This window comes from Astyanax mexicanus, chromosome 14 (assembly GCF_023375975.1).
Source record: "Astyanax mexicanus isolate ESR-SI-001 chromosome 14, AstMex3_surface, whole genome shotgun sequence".
NCBI lineage: Eukaryota > Metazoa > Chordata > Actinopteri > Characiformes > Acestrorhamphidae > Astyanax > Astyanax mexicanus.
The window spans coordinates 40,211,857-40,238,500 of NC_064421.1; the positions used below are offsets into that span (position 1 = coordinate 40,211,857).

The following is a 26,644-nucleotide window of genomic DNA, read 5'->3' on the forward strand; positions in this document are numbered from 1 at the left end:
TGGATTCTGGATCAAACCCAGCGGATGATCTCACCCGGGGCAAAACTTTAAGGGACCTCAGTGACCCTAATCGGTGGACTCACGGGCCTCCCTTTCTCCTTCAGGCCTCTGAGTGCTGGCCAGCAGATCCAAATACAACACCTGAGTCGGACACGTCAGAACTGCCCCGTTCCATATTCTGTGGTGCTGTAGTGTCGGAAGAGTTGAGTTTCCAGCAATACAAGTCTTGGGAGGATCTTATGGAGTCTGTAGCACAAGAGCTACTGTGAGGCTCCCACAGCAGAGGATTTCCAAAAAGCCCAAGCCTTTATCCTGCAGCGAACTCAACAAGAATGTTTCCAAGAGGAGTTGGCTCACATTAAGGCTAGTAAGCCTCTGTCATCTGATAGCCGTTTGCTTACTCTTGCACCAGAATTTGATGAATTCAGTGGTCTAATTAGAGTGGGTGGCAGATTGAGAAGATCTAAAGAGCTAGACACCACTATGATACACCCAATTGTGCTGGACCCAAAGCACCCGGCAGTCAAGTTACTCATTCAGGATTATGACCAGAGACTTAAACATCCAGGGGCTGAAAGAGTGCATGCAGAGATGAGGAGGCGTTTCTGGATCCTTCGAGGCAGAGAAGCAATCAGGCGTCTTCAGCATGCTTGCTCTGACTGTCATAGGTGGAGAGCACGGCCAGTAATTCCACAGATGGCTGATCTGCCTGAATCTAGGCTACGTTTGTTTAAACCAACATTTAATTCGACTGTATGGATTGTTTCGGCCCATTCCAGGTGAAGGTGGGTCGACGTTTGGAGAAGAGATAGGGGATTCTTTTCAAGTGCCTGACCACGAAAGCACTACACATAGAAATACTCCACAGTCTAGATGCCGATTCGTTCCTGTTGTCACTTAGGAGGTTCATAGCTAGACAGGGAACCCCTACAGAGCTACGCTCTGATCGTGGAACAAATTTTAAGGGAGGAGAGAGAGAAATTAAAGAGGCATTTGAGAACATGTCACCCGAACTGCAGCGTTTATTGGCAAAGCAGCAGATTACATTCACCTTCAATCCTCCGGCTCCTCCCCACTTTGGGGGCGTATGGGAGCGTGAAGTCCGATCGATTAAAGAGGCTCTGGCTAAGACAGTGGGTGCACAGCCTGTTCAAAAGGAGGTCCTGGGTACGGTCCTGGTGGAGGTTGAAGGCATTTAAAATTCCTGACCATTGGGCTATGTCTCTACAGATTTGGCTGATGCAGACCCAGTAACTCCCAACTTCTTGCTGACGGGGCGGCTAGACAGCGCCCTCCCACAGGTGATATACCCTGCAGAAGAAAGTCTGAGCCGACGTAGATGGAGACATGCTCAGTTGCTGACGGATCATTTCTGGTCAGTCTTTATCCGCCATTACCTCCCTAGCCTACAAGTTAGGGCTAAATGGTTTAAGACCCTATCGGGCATAAGTATCGGAGCTGTAGTGCTAGCAGTGGACCCTCTACAGCCTAGGGCACAGTGGCCTATAGGTAAAGTGCTGCAGGTGCACCCCAGTAAAGATGGCCAAGTGAGGTCAGTGGACGTTCGTATTCATGGGAAGACCTACACTCGACCTGTTGCTAGGCTTATTGTGCTCCCTGAGGTGACTGATCAGGATAACCTTGGCCCCACAGAGCAGCCTTCCTAGTGTTGCAAATTGTTAGGACAATTTGGGTGCGGCTGTTATGAAGGCTGCAGAAACTGGGGTGTTGTTTCCCTCCACACTGATTTCAAGGGTGCACCAGCAGCCTGTTTGGGGAATTGCAGCTAAAGCAAGGCTGCCAGGAGAGACTGCAGTTTAAACCTTTCTCAGCTGATATGCGTTCCTGACCACCTGTGAGTAGACTCTGTGTGTTCAGACACTAGAAGAAATTGTATTACGAGAGGAAGAGATTAGTTTGTGGCTGTTTTGCAGTTAGCTTTAACTGTTTGTGACCTGTTAGCATGTTAGTTGCCTGCTAAACTCATGTATACTGTGCTTATTTACTGTTGTGTATTAAGTGTTTATAATATAGCTGCTGATTCCTCCTTTTTTCTTTGTTGTAGACCATAATCAGCTACTTTGAGTTACCCAGCCATATTCAGCTCTGCATAGATACATTCAGTATCAGCTCTATGCCTTTTGATGTAATGATGAAGCTACCAAATTATATCAGACTGCTACTAAGGAGCATGGGGCTGGACAGTTACTACCCATTGTACTAATTTGGAGTTATAGCCAGCCAATGTACCAAACAGTTCTCTAACTACAGTAAAGAAGTTCATTCACTTTTACCCTGACTGTTGTCGTTCCTGGGCCCTAACCAGCCTACCCAGAAAGGTGTCTGTATATTTAATCAGTGAAAACAGTCCTTAGGAGTGATATCATCAAGCCTCCACAACAATATAGGCAGGCCGTCGCGATTCCCGCGGCTACTACGCGCGCTCCGAGGTTCCTGTAACCACGACGCCATGCTCTGTGACTCTCGGGGCTGCTACACCGCGCTCTGTGATGCCCGCGGCTGAACAACAACGCTCCGTGATACCCGCGGCTGAACAACCATTGTTGGTCGGCTGAACAAGCATTTGTGTCTGCCTCCTTGTCCTTCCTGCACCCAATCCTGACACAAATATTGACTTCTGAACTTTATGAATATGAACTTGTTTTCTTTGCATTATTTAAGGTCTGCATCTTTTTTTTCACCCATTTCTCATTTTCTGCAAATAAATGCTCTAAATGACAATATTTCTATTCGGAATTTGGGAGAAATGTTGTCCGAAGTTTATAGAATAAAAAAACTATGTTAATTTTACTTAAACATAAACCTATAAAAAGCAACATCAGAGAAACTGATTCAGAACCTGAAGTGGTCTCTTAATTTTTTCCAGAGCTGTACTGAAAAAAAAAAACATTTCTTTTTAAATAAGTACACTTTTCAAAATATGATCAAATATATAAATTATGTTAATAATTGTTTTAGAAATGTTTAAAGTCCAAATGAAATAACAAAAAATAGAATGTTCTTTATTACTTTAGTATACATATTTTATTAATACAATCTGGCCTTGGGGCCTTTAATAGTGAGGACAATATATATATATATATATACAGTGTTGGGCACTTACTTTGAAAAAGTAATTAGTTATAGTTACTCGTTACTAACGGAGTTACTCCACTATAAAATTAATTAGTTACCAGTAAAAGTAACTATATCGTTACTTTTTATTATTCGCCCTCAAAAAAAAGTAAATCAATTATGCATTTACTATTATTATTAGAAAAATAACAAACGAAAATAAACCCAAAATGTTGTCAAAAATATAATCTAACGAATTTCAAAAAAATAAAACGAAATTCTCCACGCAACCAAAGAAAATTACTAAAACTTGTAATACTGAAAAAAACGGAAAAAATGGAAAAATGCAATTGGGGATGAAATTAAACAAACCAAGCCACACTCAAAGGAAATATGTATATATATATTAAAAAACAAAATAATGGACAAAAACAACAATCTAATGACCGTTAAAATGGTATTAATATAACAGTTTCACCAAAAGAGAATAGAGCTTAGATCGGCCCAAAAAATCCGACCCGACCCAGCCCTAGCCCGTGCACGTTCTGCCCAAGCCCGACTCAACCCGAACCATGAACTGTCATTATGAGCCCGACCCGATCCGCCCCATGAACTGTCTGTTTTCGGGCTGATTGAATGAGCGAAATATGATCAGAATTATGTTAATCAACACTAACATAAAAGCAAAGAACTATTATTTAATTTAAATGATTTTTAAGAACAGCTACACACAGCGCTGCAAGTCAAACGCGGAGGCGTTCACGTGCACCCAGAGCTACGTGATTACATTTTTCATTTTTATTATAGTTTAATTTGATTTTGTTTTTATTTTTTTTCTGTTCAGTAAGTTTTTAGGGTGGGCTTGCTAGTTTTTATTAGTTTTCACACATCTCATCAGAGAGATCAATCTAATACACGTGAGAAAGAGAGAGAGAGAGAGATTTGCCTGTTCTGGTGTATGAGCTACTCACAGGTAAATGTTCTCACATACTGAATCTCCTGTTTCTCTTTCATCTGCCTGGCGCTCATATTGTAATCCCATTCATAGTTCTGAAGTTTCTCTGTGTTTTTTTGTCGTATTTTGCGGCTAGCGCGAGCGCTTTACACAAGAACTAACGGACCACGAGGTGCTGCACGCTCGGCACAACACCGCCTGCTGTACAACTCCGCTGTACAACAGCGATTATAAATAAATTAAACACGAAAATTAGGATATTCTATCAGTAATTTCAGATAGTTTTAGTTAGTTTTATAAACACAAAATACAGTTCGAGATAGTTATGTTTTTTTCCTTTTAATTACCGTTTTTATTAGTTTCAGTTAACACAAATGTTTTTTCACTTTCAGTTTTCGCTATTTCGTTCGCTTTAGTGAACAATAATAATTGGTTACTTAGCAACATTGTGATTATCACACCAGAGCTTTATATAAAATAAAAATAGGAGCCCGATTTCGGGTCAGTCCTCGGGTCAGGTCGGGTTCGGGCAGAGAATCTAAGCTCTAAAAGAGAAAGCAGCAGCACCACAAAAAACGGAGCAGCTAAAAAAGCTTAACGTCCTTAATTGGGAACTTGGGCTGTCCACGGCAATCACTGAATTGATTAGAGCACGCAAATCATCACAATTGTGCCTCACTTCACTACGCCAAACCACATAAACCCACAGGCACAGCGACCAGAAGCTCAAGTTCACCGGAAAGAAGAGGGGTTAACCAGGGCAAAGCGAAGTTAAAAAAAAAAAAGTTCATAGAGCGGCTAAAGTAACGTGCAGTAACGGCGTGTCGGAAATGGTAATGGCGTTATATTTACAGTCATAGTAATTAGTTAGATTACTCGTTACTGAAAAAAAGTATGAAGTATGAAGGGCTAACAAGCCCTATTCCATCCCCCTACACCTCCAGCCTAACAAAAATCAGAACATGCACATGCAAAAGGGGTAGGGGTAAGGGGTAGGGCCAAGGGGTGAAATGGGAATTGGGCCTAATATTATGCACTGTTTTACTCTTCATAAAAAAAATTGGCCCCTACTTTACACAAATGCATGTACCAAATACTCATTATATATATACAGTGTTGGGAGTAACGGCGTTAAAACTAACGTTACTAACGCCGTTACTCCCAACACTGTATATATATAATGAGTATTTGGTACATGCATTTGTGTAAAGTAGGGGCCAATTTTTTTTATGAAGAGTAAAACAGTGCATAATATTAGGCCCAATTCCCATTTCACCCCTTGGCCCTACCCCTTACCCCTACCCCTTTTGCATGTGCATGTTCTGATTTTTGTTAGGCTGGAGGTGTAGGGGGATGGAATAGGGCTTGTTAGCCCTTCATACGAAGATTTTTCAGAGGCAAAAGTCAAACCGAGGGGTAAAAGAATCAGTGGTTTGTCTTAGTAGCTAGCTATCTTACTTTCCCATTGTGCAACAGACAGCAGGGGCTCCTGATTACATATTGGGTGCTTAAAAGATTGTCCCAATTCTTAGGGGGAGAATTTCACCACTTCACCTTGGAACTCTGTTCCAAGGGGAAGGGTTACTCTCAAAAAAAGGGTTAGGTGTAAGTGCTAGGTTCCAGGGGTGAAATAGGATTGGGCCTTAGTCTGTACTCCATGTTGATTTCTGTATAAACTCGTGAAGTCCATGGCACTAAATATCTGAGATTATACTCGCCATTCAAATTGCTAATCTGGAAAAATAATGTGTTATCAGAAAGAGATTATCTTCAGAAAAGTATTAGAAGCATTTACACATATGGTCTCTGACACTTTAAACTCCACTTTAGCCAGGGTTTTGGAATGGCCAGAACATATCCCTCTTTCTGCCTGTAAAAAAAAGCAGCATGTGCCGCAAACCACCAGCAGAGGGCCTGGATACTGCAGTGGAAAAGCTGGTTGATCTGTGCCAAAAACTCCCAGAATCCCCAGGAGTAATTAGTGCAGACCAGTCTTAGCTGTTAAAATGCTGTCAGCCTAAAAACCCCAGAGAAAAAACCCAAAAAAGAAACAATCTCAGTATTTCCTATGTTCTGTTTTTCAAGAAGCCTTTCCTACATTTCTTTAAATTGGTTGGCTCCACTTTCTTTGTTTAGGCCATGCCATGTAGCAGGTTCCTTGTCTGATTTTCCCATTATTTTTCTCCACTGCCACATTTAAGGCCCTCTTCCAAAGCCACTGCACACAATCTAAGTAGTGCAGTGGTCGCACACCATCTGCAGTCGCAAAAGTTGGGAGTTCAAATCTATAGAAGATTCAGATTGGACCACAGAAGCTCCAACTGAACAACCCACCGACACTTCTACACATAATATAGATAGTTTCTCAAAGTGCTGACGTTTTTTCCCCAAGTTGTGTCAGTTGTCGTCAGTGCTATTTTTTCATTACTCTATACCTTCTGCCCTGTGTACAGTTTTCTCATAAACATCACTGCGTCACTGGCTACAAACAAGCCAATCATAAACATCATTAAGCTGGGAGTCTATAGCTTTAGTGTTTGTAATAAACAGGCTCTGGTTGTATAAAATTTTGGTTTGTCATCCACCCAGCTAACAGAAAATTTTTCCAGGTTCCAGGAAGATATGCATGTAACATTACATTAATCATGTTCCACGACATTCTGAAACACACATGACATTCCCAGGCAAATGCATATCGACATTATGAAAACATTAAAAGTAACCTTTACAAAACTAAAAATTAAAACATTGACACATTTGACAATAAAGCAACGTTACCTGACTGTTTAAAAATGGTAAATAAAAATCTTTAAAGAACATCCAAAAAGCTTGACCGACAGAAAATTCTGAGAACATTAACTGTATGATTCAGAAAATGTTCTGCTAACCAGACATTGTTATAGGTGGGCTGTATGGTATACCTGTAGGCCTGTAGGATTAGTTATAGCGAGGCTAAGAAGCTATCTAAAGATCTGTTTTAGTGTTGTAGTGAAAGATCTGTTTTAGTGTTGTAGTGAGTATTAGCTAGACGAGTAGCAGATAACTGCACTGAAATCTACATTACTGCCCTGCTGAAAGGTCCAGATAAATCTAGAAATTCTGGATACAATGCTACAGTCTAATGGCTTCAATTCACAGTGCAATAGCATTAGCTTAGCTATAGCAATATTTTCATTCTTAAACAACCCAGTAATGTTTAAAAAAGTATACAAATGTATAGTGTTCTGAACGTATTTATTTACCACAGAAATTATATAGATAAGATTTTTTGAAAACCACATTTATTCCTGCTATTTAAATAAACATTAGACCAAAGTCTAATAGTCAGTTCCCTAGACATCTTTGAAACGCCAGCAGGCAGTTATGTCCGAGATGTTATTAATAAGAAGACCAGTCACTGACTGAATTATGACTGGGAGTCCTCGTAACGCTTAACTCAGCTGTCTGTTCAAGGATAAAGACCAGCCCTTCAATGCTGAGAGTGTAGGACTGTCAGTGTGCTTGTGGGGAAAGCTCCCGTCAATAAGGAGATCTGCGCAAGCGCAAAAGCTATAACAAGCAGAAAAATCTCAATTTTTTTGTGCATTATGGTGACAAACACTTCAAACTAGTCATATTTTTTGTCATATTAGATCAGTGATGTAAAATATGTTGCTGAAATGGTAATTAGATGTTTGAGCATTTTGGTCTCTCCTCATTCAAGCCTGGTCTTATATGAGTGGATATATCCGCCTGGTGGCATTGCCATGATTGCTGAGTGAACTGACTTGCCTATAAAGACTTTTGTTATATCCACTCATATCTGTTTGAATGGGGAGAGACCAAAACACTCTGAACAACTAAAAGTCTAATTACCAGTTTAACAATATATTTAACATCATTAATCTGATAAAAACCTTTTAAATAGTTTGTAGTGTTAGTTTACATGGTGCAAAAAGAGTGTGATTTTTTCAGCTTGATATGGCCACTGCACTTGCACAGGTCTCCACATCAAGGGGGTGGGGCATCCCCACTAGCATGTTGACTATCCTCCCTTTGCATTGTAAGCAGCAAGCTGATTTTGTTGAAGGGTGGGAATTTATCCTTGACTGGATTCTGAGTTTAGCATTATGAGAACTTTAATATTTAAGCCTGTGGCTGGTCTCCTAATTAATTCCATCTCTGGTTAGACCTGGAGGGCAAAATGTGGGTATACAGAAGACTAAAGATTCATGCAGGACTGCAGTGGTATATTTAGAGGCTAAACACTATGGGACCTATTTTAGCGGTCTATAGGCTGGATTTAGGCCGTGTCAATATGTCTTTGCTGTCGCAACTACAGGAAAAGTTGGCTCGAAACGTGCCAATCACATGTGTTAATTCTTTAAATTAATCTTGTGTGTGTGTTTGGGCGTAACATGCAATAATCCAATCAGCGTATCACTTGCCATTCCTTTTAAGAGTCAGATGTGCTCTGACTTTGGCAGATTGCTATTTCAACGTGCAGCGCTTCTGTGCTTCTCAGCAGAGGAAACTCATCTACAGGAACTGCAATGTTATTTTATTCTGTTTATTGTTGATGTAAACGTTGGATTTAAGCTCTGCTGCATGTCCTTGTGTGCATAACAAGCTTGGGTGTAACTACATTGCCAAAATAGCAATGAAGGTTTGACTGTTGTCTAGACTTTTCAAGTCAGTGGTACATCTGTGTTCCCTGTTGCCAAGATAGCAATACACCAGAAATTTAGATGAACACACCTCATTTCCAGCTTTCAAAACATTTATTATAATAGTAAATGTTCATAAAAAGTAGAAAATAAAGATACGTGTGTTGACTGGTATCTATGTTTCCTCTTAGCTCCTTCCTGCAGGTGGAACTGTGGCTCTTACTCTTACAACTGTTCCTGCACCAGCTACTGCTTGTGGAGTGGAAACTGTTGTCCTGACTACTATAGTGAGAATTTTTTTTACATTCATTTAAATCTAAATCTTTAAGGTGGATTTTGTGACTGTGCATTAATATCTTCGCATTTTCTCTTTTGTAGCTTACTGTGAGACAACAACCCCTTTACCTGTCACCACACAAGGTACCTAATTTTTTACATGGTGTACAGAGATTACTCGCTTTAGGGCCACACCAGCTCTTGAGACAGTCTCCTGTGATATTGTTGCTGTTCAACAAAAAATTACATATAACTGTATATTTTATTTTTTTTTAATGTGAAATTTGGGGTGGGAATCGCAGGGCGCCTCTCATTCTGTGATATTAAATATTAACCCAAGACAATTCTCTTTGATACTAAACAGTATCTCTGTTACTGATAAGGATAAAATACTCATACATAATTAAATACCAGGAATTATGGGTTTATAGGCGGCAGTCTCACACAAATGGACAAACAACAAATATAGTTTAGCTTGCTCAAGGCTCTTTAACACACATACACACTGTAGCTTTTTAACTCGTTCAAGTGTGGCTATTATTATACAATAAATTAAAACAGTTCTGCTGCTATTGCAATGTATAGGTAGAACAGACTACAACTATATTACACTAAATCTTTAAACTGTGTAACACAAGTTTATAGAAAGAAAATATATTGATGCAAAAATATAATATTAACATATTAACAGTGCTGTGCTTTGTGCGTCTCAGCAGACTATATGACCTGCATGTTCATGCTGTGAAGATAAGCCAGCTTTTGTCTAGGTTCATTTCAGTTAGTGGTGCACCTCTGTTTTCCACCAACAAAATAGCAAAAAGACAGAAATTTACCTGAACACACCTAATTTCCAAACCACCACACCCATCAGTGTAGATTTATTCATAAACTCAGATGCTACTTTGACAGCACGGGTGCAAGGTGCACAATTTTACCCTATGTATCAATAGAGTATCATAAATGAAAAGAGTACAGTATATAACAATATCAATATTTTGTTCCATTCCTTATATATGTTATGTTTATTTAGAATAATTCAGAATAAAATCTTTGCCATCATAATTTCCACTAAGTGGTTATTATGATTAACTTGCCTCTTCTTGCTCAGACACATTCATGCTGGTGATGTACTTAATGAGCCTAAATGTAGTATGGTATTGCTTTCAACATTTTTAATATCCCAGCTGACATGCAAACAAAGCATTTACATTCACTACAGCAGTGCTATTCTAATCCTGAATTCAACTTAGCAGTTCTATTCAAATCCTGAATTTACATCAGCCGTGTTTTTCTAATCATGAAATTACCTCAGCAGTGCTGCTTAAGCAACATGACCGTGACCTTAAACTGAGAAGAGTGGGCCAAAAATTCCTCCACAGAGATGTGAAAGACTTTATTAGCCAATTATTGGTAACGCTTGATTGCAGTTGTTACTACCAAGGACGGCATAAGCAAGTTATTACGTTTAGGAGATAAATACTTTTTCACATAGGGCCAGGTTGGTTTGGATAAATTATTATTAATAATTTAAATTAATGTTATTAATAATCGTGATATTAAAACGTGGAAAAATTATTTGGAGAATTAAAGTGACCTATGTTTTTATTTTGCTCAAATTTAATGATACGATTCAACAGCTGCATGGGTGCAAAAACTTATTTCCCCCTCTGTTATACAGAACATACTTCCTGCCGGTGGAACTGTGGCTATAATTTCAGAAGCTGCTCCTGCGACAGCTCCTGCCAGTACTATGGAAACTGCTGCCACGACTATAATGGTGGGTTATGGGGTAGACCTGTAAGGTGAAATATATGATTGTTTTCTGTTTTTTTGTTTTCTTTTTAACTCATCCTACTTAAAATGACAAACAATTGATCAAAATAATAAAAGCAAATTAAAAAACTAATGTATAAGCATGTAGCTTGAGCTGACTACTTGTATCTCATTTGTAATTTCAGTAAGAAACAGTAATGATTATCTGTGAAAAAAAATCTTTGAGCTTCTAACCACCTTCACACTGTCACAAATGCCAGAAACATGTGAGACGCTATGTTCTTTGGGCCCGTAACCCTCCCAGTCAATGAGGTACTGGAGAGCCCTGTTGTGTCAACGAGAATCCAGGATCTCCTGCACAAAATATGTGGACATGCCCCCACCATCTCTGCTGCCAGCAGCACATTGTCAGGGCATGCCTCAGACAGGGGACTGGGAACTACATGCTTAAGCAGAGAGACATGGAATGAGTTGTGAGTTTCAACTTATAAGTGACATAATGATGTATAGTATTGGTGGCACTACTATACCTCTCTGCCTGCTCCTTGTACTTCTGCAGGAGAGCGTAGATGTGGTGATGTGTGTCCTCCAAGACACATTCACTGCATCTCATCCAGTCGTCAACGGCAGAAATGTCAGTAGAGCATGGTTGGTGGTTGGTGGTTGGTAGCCTAACATACATTGAAACGAAGTGATACCAGATTTTTGAAACAGTACAGTTTTAAGAATCTGCCTAGCTCTTGGTTTGCTCTTTCACATTGACCGTTACAGGTAGGGTGGAAACCTGGCGTGAGACTTAGTGACACACCAAGGTGTTTAAAAAATGTTTTTCAAGCTTGGGAAGTGAACTGGCAACCGCAGTCAGTGAGGATATTTTTGGGGATACCATAATATCTAAACATGTTCAAACAAGGCTTGGGCTGTTTGGAAGGCTGTGGGGAGTGAACTAAAGGGGATGAATCTGACTCCTCGTAAAAAAACTGTCAACTATGGTAAGTATGGTAGTGTAGCCATTGGATGAGGGTAAATCAGTAACAAAGACTAGAGCTATATGGGACCAGGGACGTGTAACAGAGTTAATTTACCAGCAGGGAGTTTGGCCCTGAGCACATACGGAATACAAAGCTACAAACTCATCTCATGAACATAACAATTCATAGCATTAACAGTTGGAGATAAGCTGTGATAAGAGCTGGAGGAGAGCTGAGATAAGATACAGCTCTCCTTTACATACCATGTGGCCTTAATTGCTCAATCCTGACACTTTGTGCTGTATAGCATCAGAAAAAAATTACCATTTCTAACGCAAAAGGCCACTCAACTCTTAGTACAAGAAGTGGTCATCTCATGCCTCATCTCATGCGCTGTCCCCGAATTGGCACAGTATATTTCTGTGGAAGGAGTCCACAGGTAGCCTTGATGTGCCCGGAACCCGCACAGTACAGGCAGAGGCAATTTTGGAACCAGCACTGGTGCTCCTCCAGCGAGAGATGGGTGGTGTCACTGGACATGGCTTTGGCCGGAGACTTAGGGCTAACTTGAGTGCTATTAGTGAGCGAGAGAAAGTAAATTGAATAACTACAGGAAGAACGGGATAACACTTGGTCTATCCGTATAGTGAGGGGCTTCTGGGAAGTTCTGAGTCACTGTATTAGAGTCCATGGCAGGCAGACAAGAAGTGGCTGACATAACACACACTTTTAACTTTTTCTTTTCGCCTTATTATTATTATTATTATTATTATTATATGCTCATAATCATTTTATTTAACTGTTTTATATTTAAGCTTATCAGTTACTCCCCTATGTTGAAACCTTATTACTTGCTTTTGATTTTATTTAAAACATTTACCCAACCCTCTTATCAGGACTTCCCCATCACTAGTGATGCCCCAACACCAGGAGTATGAAGACTAGCACATGCCTCCTCCGATACAAGTGAAGTCAGTCACCAACTATTCTTGAACTGCTGCTGATGCTGAGTACCATCACAAGGCGCTTTTCCACCGGCATGGTGCTGTTGCCAGGTTCCCGAACAGTTCTTTGCGTTTCCACTGCAAAAACGCAGGTTCTTGGCCAGAAAAGCTGGTTCCGTTCTGGCCACACAATCTTGCTGGTCTGGAACCAGCGAACCTGTGACGCCAAAGGGTGGGGCGTTGAAGCGTCTCTGGGGCAAACCTTATCTCCATTCACAGCTAAGAGCAGCAGAAGCAGCTAAACGAACGAAAATTTATCAATGGTGCTCCACCGAGGATAGTTTCAAGAGGAGCTTGGATTCTGCAATGTTGTTTTTAAATCGTCCCCCGAATTTTGTTGACGCCCACATTCATGTACTTTGTGAGTGACTCCTTAAAGCAGTGGAAACACGGGCCGGTTCTTAAAATGTTTGCAGGAAACGGCACCAGCACTTTCTTGGTGGAAAAAAGGTAACAGTGCGCTCAGAGGAAAGTGCAGTGATTCGATTCCAATACATCAGCTCACAGATACCTTGTGCTGACTGACATCACCCAAAGAGTGATGTGGGGAGAGAGTGCCATCTACCCACCCAGACAGAGCAAGGGCAATTGTGCTCTTATTATCCTCTTTTTTTAAATCTTATACCTTATTTTAATGCTGTTTTTTTATTCTTTTTTTATTACTTATTTTATTCTATCTACTTTTTTGTTGTTGTTGTTTCTGTCAATTCCTTCCCTATGTAAATGCTTGGCTGCATTGTAAATGAGGGCCACCCTTAATGTACTCCGAGTGTAAATAAAGCTTGATTTACACCTCCACCTGGATCCCTGATGAATTGTTGGATGCGGGAAGGCCATAGTCTGTAGCATCCCTTGTGCAACCTTGTCGTATGGATGAAGAGACTTGAGTCTTCCTGGTTTAGTCGGTTTTGTAGTGACTTTGTGCAGGATGTGCCCGTCATACTTCTGGGCTTTTCTTGCCAGCGTGAGGGTAGCTGCTTCCCGTCGGAGACTAGCTGGGGGGATTCCAGAAAGGACTGGCAGGTAGGGCATAGCTTGCTGGAACTCCAGGTGGTTATTGCCAACATACACATCCACTTCCATTCTTGCCCTACCGATTGTTGAGATGGTATGCTGCGGACACTGTCTTGCCCACACTAAGCTGCAGGTGCCACTTTTCCATGTCTCAGTGCATCACTTTCAAGACAGGTGTCTTGTCAGGTGTCTGTTAGCTCATGTCTTAGAGCTAAGTCACTGCACTTTCCTCCGGAAAAAATGTTTGGGGGGGGGTCTTTAAAAAATAATTATGAAATGTAAAGGGTACATGCCCCATTCAGATACAGTATTTCATAAATAAACAAAATACTATACTCAAGCAGACGGAATTTCACATAGCAGTTTATTTATTTATTATTAACCTACATTAAATATACTCGTCTCCATGCCCAGCACAATTACACATTCTCATTTGGGGATCCACTATACTTATAAGTGGATTATAAGATGCACTATCAATGAACGTCTATAAAATGCATATATAGTGCATCTATTAGATTAGAGACATTAGAGATTAGATGAGGAACTTCTAATTCAGCAGGTCTTGTTGCTGGGTGGTGGTGGGGAGAGGGGTAACTAGCAAAGTTAAGTAAAGGTAAGTAAACAAAACTGAAATAAAAAAAGACTGCCAGATGTTAATCTACAAAGATTTCTCTCCTGAAAACTGTTTATTTGGGAGAGTAAACTATTTCTGAGTTTTTACAGTAAGCTTAGATTCCCGAATTTCTCCATCACTAAGGCTGGAGCATTAGCATTAGTGGTTAACCGTTAGCGGGTAATGCTAATGCTGCTCCAGCAGTGCTAGCAGGCTACAGGCTGATAAGACTCAGCTAAAGAGCTAGCGCTTGGCACGGATAGCGGCTAATGCTACTCCATTCTCAGTGCTAGAGAACTAAACAGAAACTCCTGTGTAAAGCTGTACTTTAGTGTCTTTACTGTTTCTTACATCTTGACTAGAAAAAATAATACCGAAGGCGCACTGGATTAAAAGGTGCACTGTCGATTTTTTGAAAATGTAAAGGATTTTACGTGCACGTTATAGTGTGAAAAATATGGTAATCCCCAATATTTACACACTGTTACTTTAAATAAATATTTTTGTTTGTTTGTGTGCCACTTACCTTGACTGGTTGTACTATTAGTTTGTTATGAATATGAACATGTATTGTATGCACTTTTATTTCTTGTTTAATTCCCTTTAGTTGTAAATGCTGCTTTTCTGAGTGAAAATAATTGATTGTTTAATTGACTGAATTACAAACAAAAGAACACAGCTTCTCACTAGAAATGCTCTGCTGAAAGCAAGAAGGTGTCCAGAAATATGGGAGGAAATATAAAAAGGTTTAATGTGTATTTTTCATGTTGTTTGTTCCAGATTACTGCCTCAACACAACTGCATCTCCCACAACAGGTAACAGTCTTTTGGCATCACAGCCAAAACACAGCCTTTGGCCTAGTTCCATTTCAGCTCTTGCCCCTAAAACTTAGTCCTACCCCTGTTAAATAGATTTAGTCATTACTCATTTTGTCCAGTATTTTTTCTGAAGATGTGGGAACTTATGGGAGTTTAATTAATCCAGGCGATGCGGGAGCGGGACCACACTAACAAGTAGTCCCGCTCCAGCAAATTGATAAATAGTTAAGAAAATTTTAATAATCACGCTATGATTCCCATGCAGGGAAAACCCTTAAGAAAAATCTCAAAGCAAAGGATGGACTGACACACAACACCGATGGGAGATTTTCAGCATCTCCAATTCACCTGACGGAATGTGTTTGGACTGTGGTAGGAAACGTGATAGCACTATTCAGCACTGAATTGCTGTTTTAATAAATACAAAAGTAAATTTAAAGCGCTAAATGTAATTGATTCAATTCATATTAAGACAACGGGGCAGGAGCAGCAGAAATGTGTATGTGGCGGGCAGGTGCGGGATAAAAGAAGCCATTTTTGGCAGAAGCGGGCAGTAACGGGACAAAAACACTTTTTAAAGTAGTTTTTAAAATAGGTAATTTGACAGACCGTGTCTGCAGTGTTGTGCGTGAACAAGTTCAAAAGAACGCGTTCATTGAACATGCTCATTTTTCCGTGAACGTTGAACTGAACGCAACCCATTTTTTAATAAAGATCTTGAACGTGAATTAGTTCACATTATGTGTCATGAACAGCAGACATCACTGTAAATGAACGTTAGCTAGTTCATAACATACTGGCAATGACGCGAGGCGCGAGAGAGAGAGGAGCAAGGACGCGGAGAGCGCGAGGGTGAGAGAGAGAGAGAGGAGCAACGGCGCTGAGAGCGCAGAGCGCGAGGGCGAGAGAGAGAGGAGCAACGACGCGGAGAGCACGGAGCGCGAGGGCGAGAGAGAGAGGAGTAACGATGCGAAGAGTGCGGAGCGCGAGTGAGAGAGAGAGAGAGAGAGAGGAGCAAAGACACGGAGAGCGCGGAGCGCAAGGGCGAGAGAGAGACGAGCAACGACGCGGAGAGTGCGGAGCGCAAGGGTGAGAGAGAGAGGAGCAACGATGCGAAGAGTGTGGAGCGAGTGTGAGAGAGAGAGAGAGAGAGGAGCAACGACGCGGAGAGAGCGGAGCGCGAGGGCGAGAGAGAAAGAGAGAGAGCAGCAACAACACGGAGAGCACGAGGGCGTGAGAGAGAGAGAGAGGAGCAACGGCGCGGAGAGTGCGGAGCAATGACGCGGAGAGTGCAGAGCGGGAGGGTTTAACATTGGGGGGACACATTTGCTAAAATGAATCATGTTACTCCACATTACATTTACTGTTGTTAGAAAAAAAATATGCGTGCAATGTCTGAATTATATACACATGACAAATACACATATGACAAAAACTGATCAGTTATCACCTAATATTTAAAATAATATTTTAGATTTGGTTATTATTATTATTATTATTATTATTATTATTATTATTATCATTGGCATGTCAATTGGCATGTATCTTTATCGATACTTTTCTTCTGGCTGTTGAATAAGTCCAAACAATTATTAGGCTCAATTTATAATTACATGTACGTGGTTCTACACTATTACAAGTCAAATGTTTAAATTTACTCAAGTTTGTGACCTTAATTATGTACACGTAACAGCCAAATGTATGTTAATCACTGCAAGTTAAATACACCCATATCTAGTATAAATATCTAAAATTTGCATGGTTGAACTGAACTTATTTCTAACCTATTTATTTGTTTTAAGTAATTCAATCTTGTGAAATTATCTCAGTCCAATGGCAGATATTTTTGCATGTTTTAAACATTATTTCTTGGACAAAAATTAAATTATCAGTTATTTATTTTCTGAACTGGGCCAAATGATCTGCCTTAATGGAATAATACTCTTTTAGTAGATCATATATTAAAACAAGCAAAAGAAAGATTAAAATAAGTTATTCATTCTAGTAATAATAAGTTTAAGAGGATTTGCCTTTCCCTTTTTCTTCTGGTCTCCAGTGACTGCCCCCAATTGTGGTGGAAGCCTGCTTGGTTCTGGCTTTCTCTTCAGCCCCAACTACCCAAACTATTACCCTGATAATGCACACTGCGTGTGGAGACTCTCTGCTTTGCCAGGGGAGAAGATCTTTCTGTCATTCGTAGATCTTGAGTAAGTATAAGTAAACGGTTTATAATGGATTGATTTTTGTGCTCTTGTTGTCTTTTTATTTAGATAACACACATTACAGTGGCAAATAGGAGCAAGGAAGCTTTGGAAACTTATAAACATCAGTTAACCTTGCCTGCCTGTTACGCTCCTGCCTCAGGTTCCTTCAGGAGTATATTACTGTGTTTTCTTAACATGTATGACACGATGCTACATTATAGTGTCAATAGTATTTACTAACCCATCCAAATCACTGAATTTAGGTGTTTAAGTCACTTGCATGGCCAGAAGTGTATAAAACCAAGCACATAGGCAAGCAGACTGCTTCTACAAACATTAGTGAAAGTGTAATGTTTGGTGGAGGGGGGGTTATTATGGGGTTGTTTTTCAGGAGTTGGCCTCGGCCCATTAGTTCTAGTCAAAGGAACTTTAAATGCTTTTGCAGACCAAGACATTTTGGACAATTTCATACTTCCAACTTTGCGGAAACAGTTTGAGGATGGCCTGCACATAGTCTTGACTTCAACCTAACTATGAGCCAGGCCTTCTCGTACAACATCAGTGTCTGACCTCACAAATATGCTTCTGAGGATGGTCAAAAATTCCCATAAACACACTCCTAAACCTTGAGGAAAGCCTTCCCATAGAAGTTGAGGCTGTTATTGCTGAAAAGAGTGGGCCCACATCATATTAAACCCTGTAGATTAAGTTGGAATGCCACTCAATTGAATTTGCGTATGTGGCCCTTAAGAGTAGTAGCCAACTACGCCACCTAGGGAATTTCACCCCAAGAAATTTAATTTAATTTAAGTTACCCAAAACAGCACACAGATTAATTTGGAAATATTCAATAAGGAACCTTAAAAAAATCAAAGACAGATTTCATTTCGACCTTCAACATTTATTAAACAAAATAATAAAAAAATTGCTCTTCAGTCATAGATACAATTACCACTTTATTAACACTTCTTAAAATCTAAGCAAATGGGCCTACATAAAAGAGGGGAGAGAGCAAGTGTTCAATAATCAACTTACAAAATTAATAAATAAATAAAGAAATAAATCGGGTATACTGGCTGTACCCCTTTTCCAACAACGAACAAATGCCATAAGGGGGTGAGCCTGGCACTACTTCAACTCACCTCACGCCTACCTCTAGGAACCTGCAATTACATACAGCACATAACCGAACACAAATACTATACTACAAGAGAGAAGTGCATGTGAACACTACCACTTAGGGCTGGGCGATATATATCGAAATTTAAATATATATATATATATATATATATATATATATATATATATATATATATATATATATATTTTTTATCATATGCGATATAAGACGAGACAATATCGTATAAATTGATATAGACTACGCTGCATTACAGTGAGGCCCCGTCAGTTCTCCCGCTGTCTCTCTGTACAGCTTTACCAAGCCCCGCCTCTCTCCCTCACTAAACACACTACCCCTCCCCTAGCCCCGCCTCCCTCACTCACTAAACACACTACCCCTACCCTAGCCCCGCCTCCCCCCTCACTAAACACACTACCCCTCCCCTAGCCCCGCCTCCCTCATTAAACACACTACCTCTCCCCTAGGCCTGCCTCCCTCCCTCACTAAACACACTACCCCTCCCCTAGACCCGCCTCCCTCCCTCACTAAACACACTACCCATCCCCTAGCCCCGCCTCCCTCCCTCACTAAACACACTACCCCTACCCTAGCCCCGCCTCCCCCCCTCACTAAACACACTACCCCTCCCCTAGCCCTACCTCCCTCCCTCCCTCACTAAACACACTACCTCTCCCCTAGGCCTGCCTCCCTCCCTCACTAAACACACTACCCCTCCCCTAGACCCGCCTCCCCCCTCACTAAACACACTACCCCTCCCCTAGCCCCGCCTCCCTCACTCACTAAACACACTACCCCTACCCTAGCCCCGCCTCCCCCCCTCACTAAACACACATTCATGAATGTGGGATTACAGAGAAGCATAATGTATCATCAACATATTAAATATAAGAAGTTTAGTGTAGTGCTGTGTGGTATACCGGTTCATACAGCACACCGTTTTGAACCATAGAAACATGCTTGGTGTTCAAATACTGTAACTCTAACTCGCTTTTTCCAGCTGGGTGAAAGTAGGGAATTGAGGCTGATTTTAATACTGTAATGGTTCTAATGGCTTGAATTATTTATTAAAATATTTAGATTTGTAAAGGAAACCGTGTTAAAATTGCTGATGTATCTCTTTTTAAGGTCTGTTGTTTACATTCTTTAGCTGTTTTTCTTTTGTGGGGCAAAGTAAATCCAATACTAATCAGAGCCTTAATTTAAAGCTTTAGTGTTTGATATTATATGTACTCCAAACAGTATAAAAGCCCAGTCATGCAAAAAAAAAAAATAATAATAATAATAATAAAAATACTGTGATTTACTGTAAAACCGGAAGAATCTTTTTTGGTCATACCGCCCAGCACTAATTTAGTGTCTATTCTTAACTCCACCACTTTTTGTCTGCTCTGTGTAGTTCAATTGATGTTTTATCCTTTTTGTAGAAATAATCTCTAATATATATTTTTGATTTTTCTGATATAACAGCTCACTTCTAATTGTTTAGGTTAAAGGTGCTTCCTCCTTTAAACAGCTATAACATGTATTTGTATCAGGCTACAAACAGGGCTGCTTTATGAATTCATGCAACACAACTCTGTCTTAAAAGCATTTGACACTGTCTTACTCTTATTCAGGGTGTGCATTTATTTAGCTAATATTACTTTTATACTTTTTTTTACAATTACTTTAGTCATGCTTAACTTTACTTATCATTTATCAGTTTTAAAATCTGTTATTTCCCTTGAGTGTTTTTTAAAACATGTTGAACCACAGCATAGAGACTACAAATTCAAACTACTATGGAGCCTTTCAGCACACCTTTAACCTAAATATCTAAAATGCTATGATGCAGCCTAAAATGTACACTTGCTGCTCATCCAACACTTCTCAGTCTTGACCGTTTGTTATTTTATCTGAATAAGGGGGCATGTCTGCCAGATTTTGGGAAGTATGCAAATACCGATTAATATTGATAATCAATCGCCATTGCTCGTCATTCTCATGTAATAGAGCTAACGTTACCCCATCACATCAAAGGCTCTGTTATCCTAGTGTTAATAACGTTACCTGTTTACGTGCTACACTTTTCCGCTCTGTCTGTTTCTCGGTTTCTGTCACAAGCCTGCATCTCTGTCTGCTGCTTCTAAAGACGCGGAGGTTCCAGCAGCGAAGATGTCAGTGATTTTTACACATTTTGTAGCAGCTACAGTGAGACTCTTCAGTTTCTCTGCACGTAAATTCTCCAGACTAGCTTTCTGCTGCTTCTGTTTCTCCTTACTGCCTCTCCTCTAACATACGCGCTCAAAACTGAACGTAGTGGGAGTTCAGTGGATCACGCAGAGAGAGGGTGGGGCTGCTTTTGTCCTATATCCTGATTGGTTCAGTGCACTGTCTGTATTAACGATGGGCCAACAGGCGGCCGCCTCTATATTTTGGGCCGGTCTCTTAGAAAAAAAAGGGAATAAAAAAAAAAAAATCTAAACAGCATCGGCCCCTGAGGACTGTCGGCCCACCGGGAAAATGCCCGGTACGCCAAATTACCAGTCCAGCCTTGCCACTGAACTAAACACTGATCTTTAGAGCAGACACACCCACTCTAACCTGAACTGACCAATCAGCTCCTTCACACGTGTATGAGAATAGACCTGACACCGTTTCAGCCCAGATTTACAGAAAACTCAAACTGCACTTTTTATTTACTTTTTCTTAAGCACTTTAGATGCTCTTTTTCCAAAAGCACAATGAAATTTTTTATATATCCCTTTTTATATATTTTTAGGATACATTAAGTGAAAAAAAAAAGATTTAATTTGAGGAACTGTTTAATATATATGTTTATATTAAGCATATTTTGAAATTACTTTCAGTTGTTGATTATATAAAATACTGCTAAAACTGCTAGGCTACGGTGTTCTGAAGAATTGTCCTACCTTGTTAAACCATGATGCCCTAATAATTATTTAACTGTAAAAATACAAAAGAAGCACTATTTTAGGGCATGTACCCAGAGAAATTCCAGTAGATGTACGTTATTAGGTTTTTACTGCATAAATCATTGTATTATGGCAAAGTTATGGCAACTATAGCTCATTACAAACTGCTTTTGTATTTATTTATAATAATAATTGTAATTATTAGTACATTTACACTTTGGTGCAATGACAGTGCGTCCAGGTTGTTCAATGCACATAACCCCCCCTAAAACAGATTAATTATAAATAAAAAACACGAGAAATAATTAAATTGTGTAGGTCAGCGCATGCTCAGTACCTTTGGGAAGCATGTATCAATGGGTAGGACAATTCGATAGAACACCAGCACTGAATTATAAAAGTACCAATATAAAATTTGGAACATGTAGCTTTGTCTCAAAAGTATCTTTTTGATATTACCTTATGGGATGAAAAAATATCGAGATATTTATCGTATATCGCAATTCAGAAAAAAAATATTGAGATATAGTTTTTTATCCATATCGCCCAGCCCTACTACCACTGCACGCCAAGTGTGAAAGGGTGTGCCAGAGGAGAGAGGAAGCCTTCTGAAGGTAACCACCCAAGAAATACTGCACTGGGGTGCGCTTAAAAAAAAAAAAAAAAAGAAAGCCATCAGTAGCACTTTAACATAGGCTATCATAACGGTAAGCAGACCCTTGGAAATGCTGCAGCCAATGTACCAAAAAAGAACACAAAAACCCACTTATTACCAATAAACCAAAAAACAAGAAAAAGCCAACAATAGTTAAATTGGTCCACTTATAAAGAGGAAAAACAATGATATTACATACACAATTCAACCATACAAAAAATAAAAAAAAAGGAAAACACAAAAGTAAACAAATTTGATCAAGGGCAAAACAGCAGTGGCACCACTCCAAGGCTCCTGGGTTTAGTTCACTGGAGGCCAACTACAATTAGAGATGTTGGCCCTCCACACCAGAACCTTCAGATAAAAAAGTTACCAATTTATTAAGGTGAGTGCTCTTTGGATCTTAATCAGTATGGAGAAATAGGGGCTTCATCAAAACCTGTATTCAGGCACGCCACCATGCAAACACCTATATTCCTGCACACCACCTCAAAACACACCCGTATTCCGGCACATCAATCCCACAGCTTCAGGATTATATCTGTCTGCCCAAAACACCCAGCTACACACCACCACACAGTTATGCTGGTGCCAATACAGCCTGCTCCTATAGTGTGAGACGTGAAGGGACGGTGCACATCCGTATCCAAGCAACCCTCAAAACAAACACCTCCCGGCAGCAGAGTCACGCAGCCAAACCCAAAAGCTATGAGTACCAAAGCGCTTAGTGACTCACTTTTATACTAATACAGAAGATTTAAACCTGAGGCCAGGGCCGCTGCTAAGGTTTTGGAGGCCCTAAGCATAACTGGTCAGGGAGGCCCCCCCCCCCCCCCCCCCCCCCCCCAAAAAAAAAAAAAAAAAAAACACACACACACACAAACACAAAAGGTTTACGCAAAATTTTACTATTTATTAAAATTACACATGTAACTGTGAATATTTACAACGTTATAAGTAAGGCCAATAACAGTGAAGAACAGCACAAGAGTACTATTTATAATGTATAAATAATAAATGAAACGATGCATGTCTATTTTAAGCAGTGGACACGTCATTTACACAAGCCAGCCTTGAAGGTTATGAAATTATTGTTTATATTCGTGGTGTATTTATATCAGCCTGTCAAAATCTATAGAGCTGTCTGATCCTGCTGTCATACAGACCATTTGGATAGTGCACTGACGGCATTAGTCAATAGGTAGGCTACTCTGTTTTCTAGTTAAGCGTTTAAAGCTACCAAATCAGCAAAGCCAACGTAACTAGCTCAGGCAACACCACTGAACATGAAGTAATCAAAACTATTTAAACCTTTATCATCGAAGTTACTCACCAGAAAGGGATGCATGGGCCTCATCTTTCTGCTTCTTTTTCTTCTTTCTTCTTTTTCTGCTCCAGACTCAAACCGTCGCTTCATAGTTGAATTACCATTTAGTAGCAACTTCGCGCGGTGAACTTGTCTCCTGCCAAACTCAAGTAGCGTTGCTACTTTAGTTAGGACTAAGGTTGCCAGATAAGTTACGATTTGTCATCCTATTTGTTTATTTTATTTTAAGTTTTTAACTTACACAAATATTGCACTGGACAAGTTTTTGTATAGAATGGCCACATACACTTTAAAAATGGTTAAACATGCGCAAGATTTAGCGCCTCCATGCATTTTTTGATTATTTATTTGACTGGAAAATGTCACATCTGGCAACAACCAACAGAGCAAACCGAGCCATGCCATTTCAGGCAATAGGGGTGGGGGCATTATATTATGCACAAAAATAATAACGTGCCGCTTTTAAGTAGTAGAGTAGGTGCCCCATGCAATGTTTAAAGACAAAAAAGATGAGCGTATCATAAATAATTCACATTGGGTTTTAAATTTAATAATGTCATAATTTCAACACATTTCATTCTCAGTCAATTTGGCTCCCTGCACCTGCAAAATGGTTGAGGCCTAACGCTGGCTGCGTTGTCTGCGTATGCAGAGCGGCGGCCCTGCCTGAGGCGGATTACCGGAAGTCACAGCGCCTCAAGTACGGTGGCCATATACGCCCACACGGTACTCACAGTAGGGAAGATATTCTGCTAGTTACACTTGCAAAGACAGACGAGTTAATATCTTTATCAAAATATGTGGTATCCACAAAAAATAATATTCAGGCGTTGAGAACCTCCTTTATAGGTGCCAAAGAATGCAACCTGTATTCTGATAAGGGTCACAAATAACAGTACTAACAGTAATAACAGTAACAAACATTATTAAATGGTCAATATTGACTTACCTACTTATTAAATATACTAGTTAGGACATTAAGAACATTACTAAACATTGCTAGATTTAAATTTTTAAAAAGGTTGTAAATAATAATGACTTGTAATTATTTTTTAATGTTTAATAATGTCTTAACTAGTGTCAATTAATAATTAGTCAAGACATTCTGCCATAAGTATGTTATTTTTTTTTACACTTACTGTAAAGTGTTTTCAAAATGCCAAATATAAAATGTACAAGTTTTATTAAAATAAGAAATTTTAGTAAATTAAGTAAATAAGTAAATTTTAATAAATACAAATTGATAATAAATAACCAGTTTAATAAAAATGTTTGAAATCCTTGGCCCCCTTTATAAGGTATGTTAAAACGTTGGTTCTGAACTTCCAGTTTGTCATCTTCAGCTTTTAACGACTCTCTGTTTGCTCAGACTGCAGGACTGCTGTCACTGTGACTATGTAAACGTGTATGATGGCTCTACCACCGCCTCACCACTGCTGGGCAACCTGTGCTTCAATAGCGGCCTCCAGGACTTCCACTCGTCCTCCTCCTACCTGACTGTCCTGTTCAGGAGTGACTACTCAGTCGTGGCTCGTGGATTTAAAGCCTCCTACAGCAGCTCTCTGCCTTCAAACACAGGTAAACTTAGCTAAAAGACGTACAGTATAGGAGCTTCAGGTGGAAAAAGTGACTGTAAGTGATTTTTCACACTATAACGCGCAGTTAAAATCTCTTAATTTTCCCAAAAATCATCAGTGTGGCCTATAATCCACTGTATAAATTAAATCAGTCAGGTTGTAAGGAGCAGTAAAGCCACTCTGCCGAAGTACAGCATTATACAGGAGTTTGAGTTTAGTTCTCCAGGAGTATTAGCATTAGCTACTAACCACGCAAAGCGCTAGGTCTTTTGTTTAGAGGTGAACATATCAGACTGTACCCTGCGTGTTAAAACCAGCTATGTGGGACGAACCACTAGCTAATATTGTCCTGGTTTAAAAGAACACTTAGGGTTCCAGACTGTGTAGCGCAGTCTGGCGACATAATACGGTACTGTACTGTACTGTAATTGAAAGGAGGCTCTAGTAGGAGCCCTGTTGGCACCTCCAGCCTGGATACACAATGAGATATGGTTGGGCATGGTGGAGGTATGTGTTACAGATCACAGGCTTGAGACCTCTTAGTAGATAATATCCCTAAAAAACAGGTTTAAAAACCCATAACTTGAGTTCACGAATGCCTCTCTGGTCTGAGAGGGGAATTCAAGGCTACTACAGCTAGTCACACAGTGTGTCCCAATTCAGGAGCTGCATCCTTTGAATGACGCGGTCTGCGAAGGTGTGTCCTTCGATGAATAGGTAGGTGCGATGGCAGTACTGAAATGGGAAAGTCTACCCAACTGAGTATTTCCTGTTTGAGAACAGGACCAAAGTCAAAGCTGAGAAACGAGCCAGAGATTTTGATTCTAGTTTTGCTTCAGACCACAAAATACCAAATTAATTAAGTCCAGGTTAATTAACTGTGCAGTTACTTAAATATTTTAAATGTGAATGGGTGGAACTGAACTTAAACAAATAAAATGGTGTTTGCAATGAAGTTGGAAAAAAGAGAATAAATTAGAATAAAGTATTATTTAGTTCATATATTTATATATATTATTTAGTTTATGTAAATAAATATATAAGTATTTATATATCTATACATATATATATACATAATATATACATCTATACATATATACATATACACAACAACATAAACATGATACTACATATATAAACTGAATAATACTTATATATGGATATATATGTATTAATATAAACAAAATCATATTAATGGTATAATATATAAATAATATTTATAATGTCTGTAAGTATTTATATATCTATAAACTACATAATACTACATATACTACATAATACAGCCAACTCCTCTGCTGACTCCGCCCTTTTCTTGCTGAAATAAGCCGGCGCATAATGAATCTTGGGATACTGTACGCTGTGAAGGATACACCCGGTGCATCCTTCATTTCGGAGGAAAAGAAGGCTGCGTTCGTTGGCCACATTCGAAGGAGTCTTTGAAATGGGACAGTTTAGTCGCATCGCGATGACGTAGTCAGCCTTCAAATGATTCCTTCGAAGGATGCAGCCCCTGAATTGGGGCACACCTACACTCAATCACAGCAATAGACTGCGCTCCACTGTCGTCTACTGGCAGCTCCATGAAATAGCATAAATTGGTCAATAAATGTACAATAGACAAACACAGAACAATAGACAAACACAGTCTGCTGAAACTAATACCACACAAAAAAATT

General features: G+C 39.8%; 1 protein-coding gene across 1 annotated transcript in view; it reads left to right on the top strand.

Annotated features, from left to right (window-relative positions):
• The first annotated feature begins 1,001 nt into the window (after positions 1–1,001).
• LOC125781001 (deleted in malignant brain tumors 1 protein-like) overlaps positions 1,002–26,644 on the top strand; it is a 35,714-nt gene continuing 10,071 nt past the window's right edge. The window contains exons 1-8 of the mRNA XM_049463634.1: positions 1,002–1,167; positions 1,231–1,335; positions 8,868–8,963; positions 9,055–9,096; positions 10,631–10,729; positions 15,111–15,146; positions 17,206–17,356; positions 24,761–24,969. Coding sequence (XP_049319591.1) covers positions 1,002–1,167; positions 1,231–1,335; positions 8,868–8,963; positions 9,055–9,096; positions 10,631–10,729; positions 15,111–15,146; positions 17,206–17,356; positions 24,761–24,969 — 904 coding nt within the window. The remainder of the gene's footprint in view (positions 1,168–1,230; positions 1,336–8,867; positions 8,964–9,054; positions 9,097–10,630; positions 10,730–15,110; positions 15,147–17,205; positions 17,357–24,760; positions 24,970–26,644) is intronic.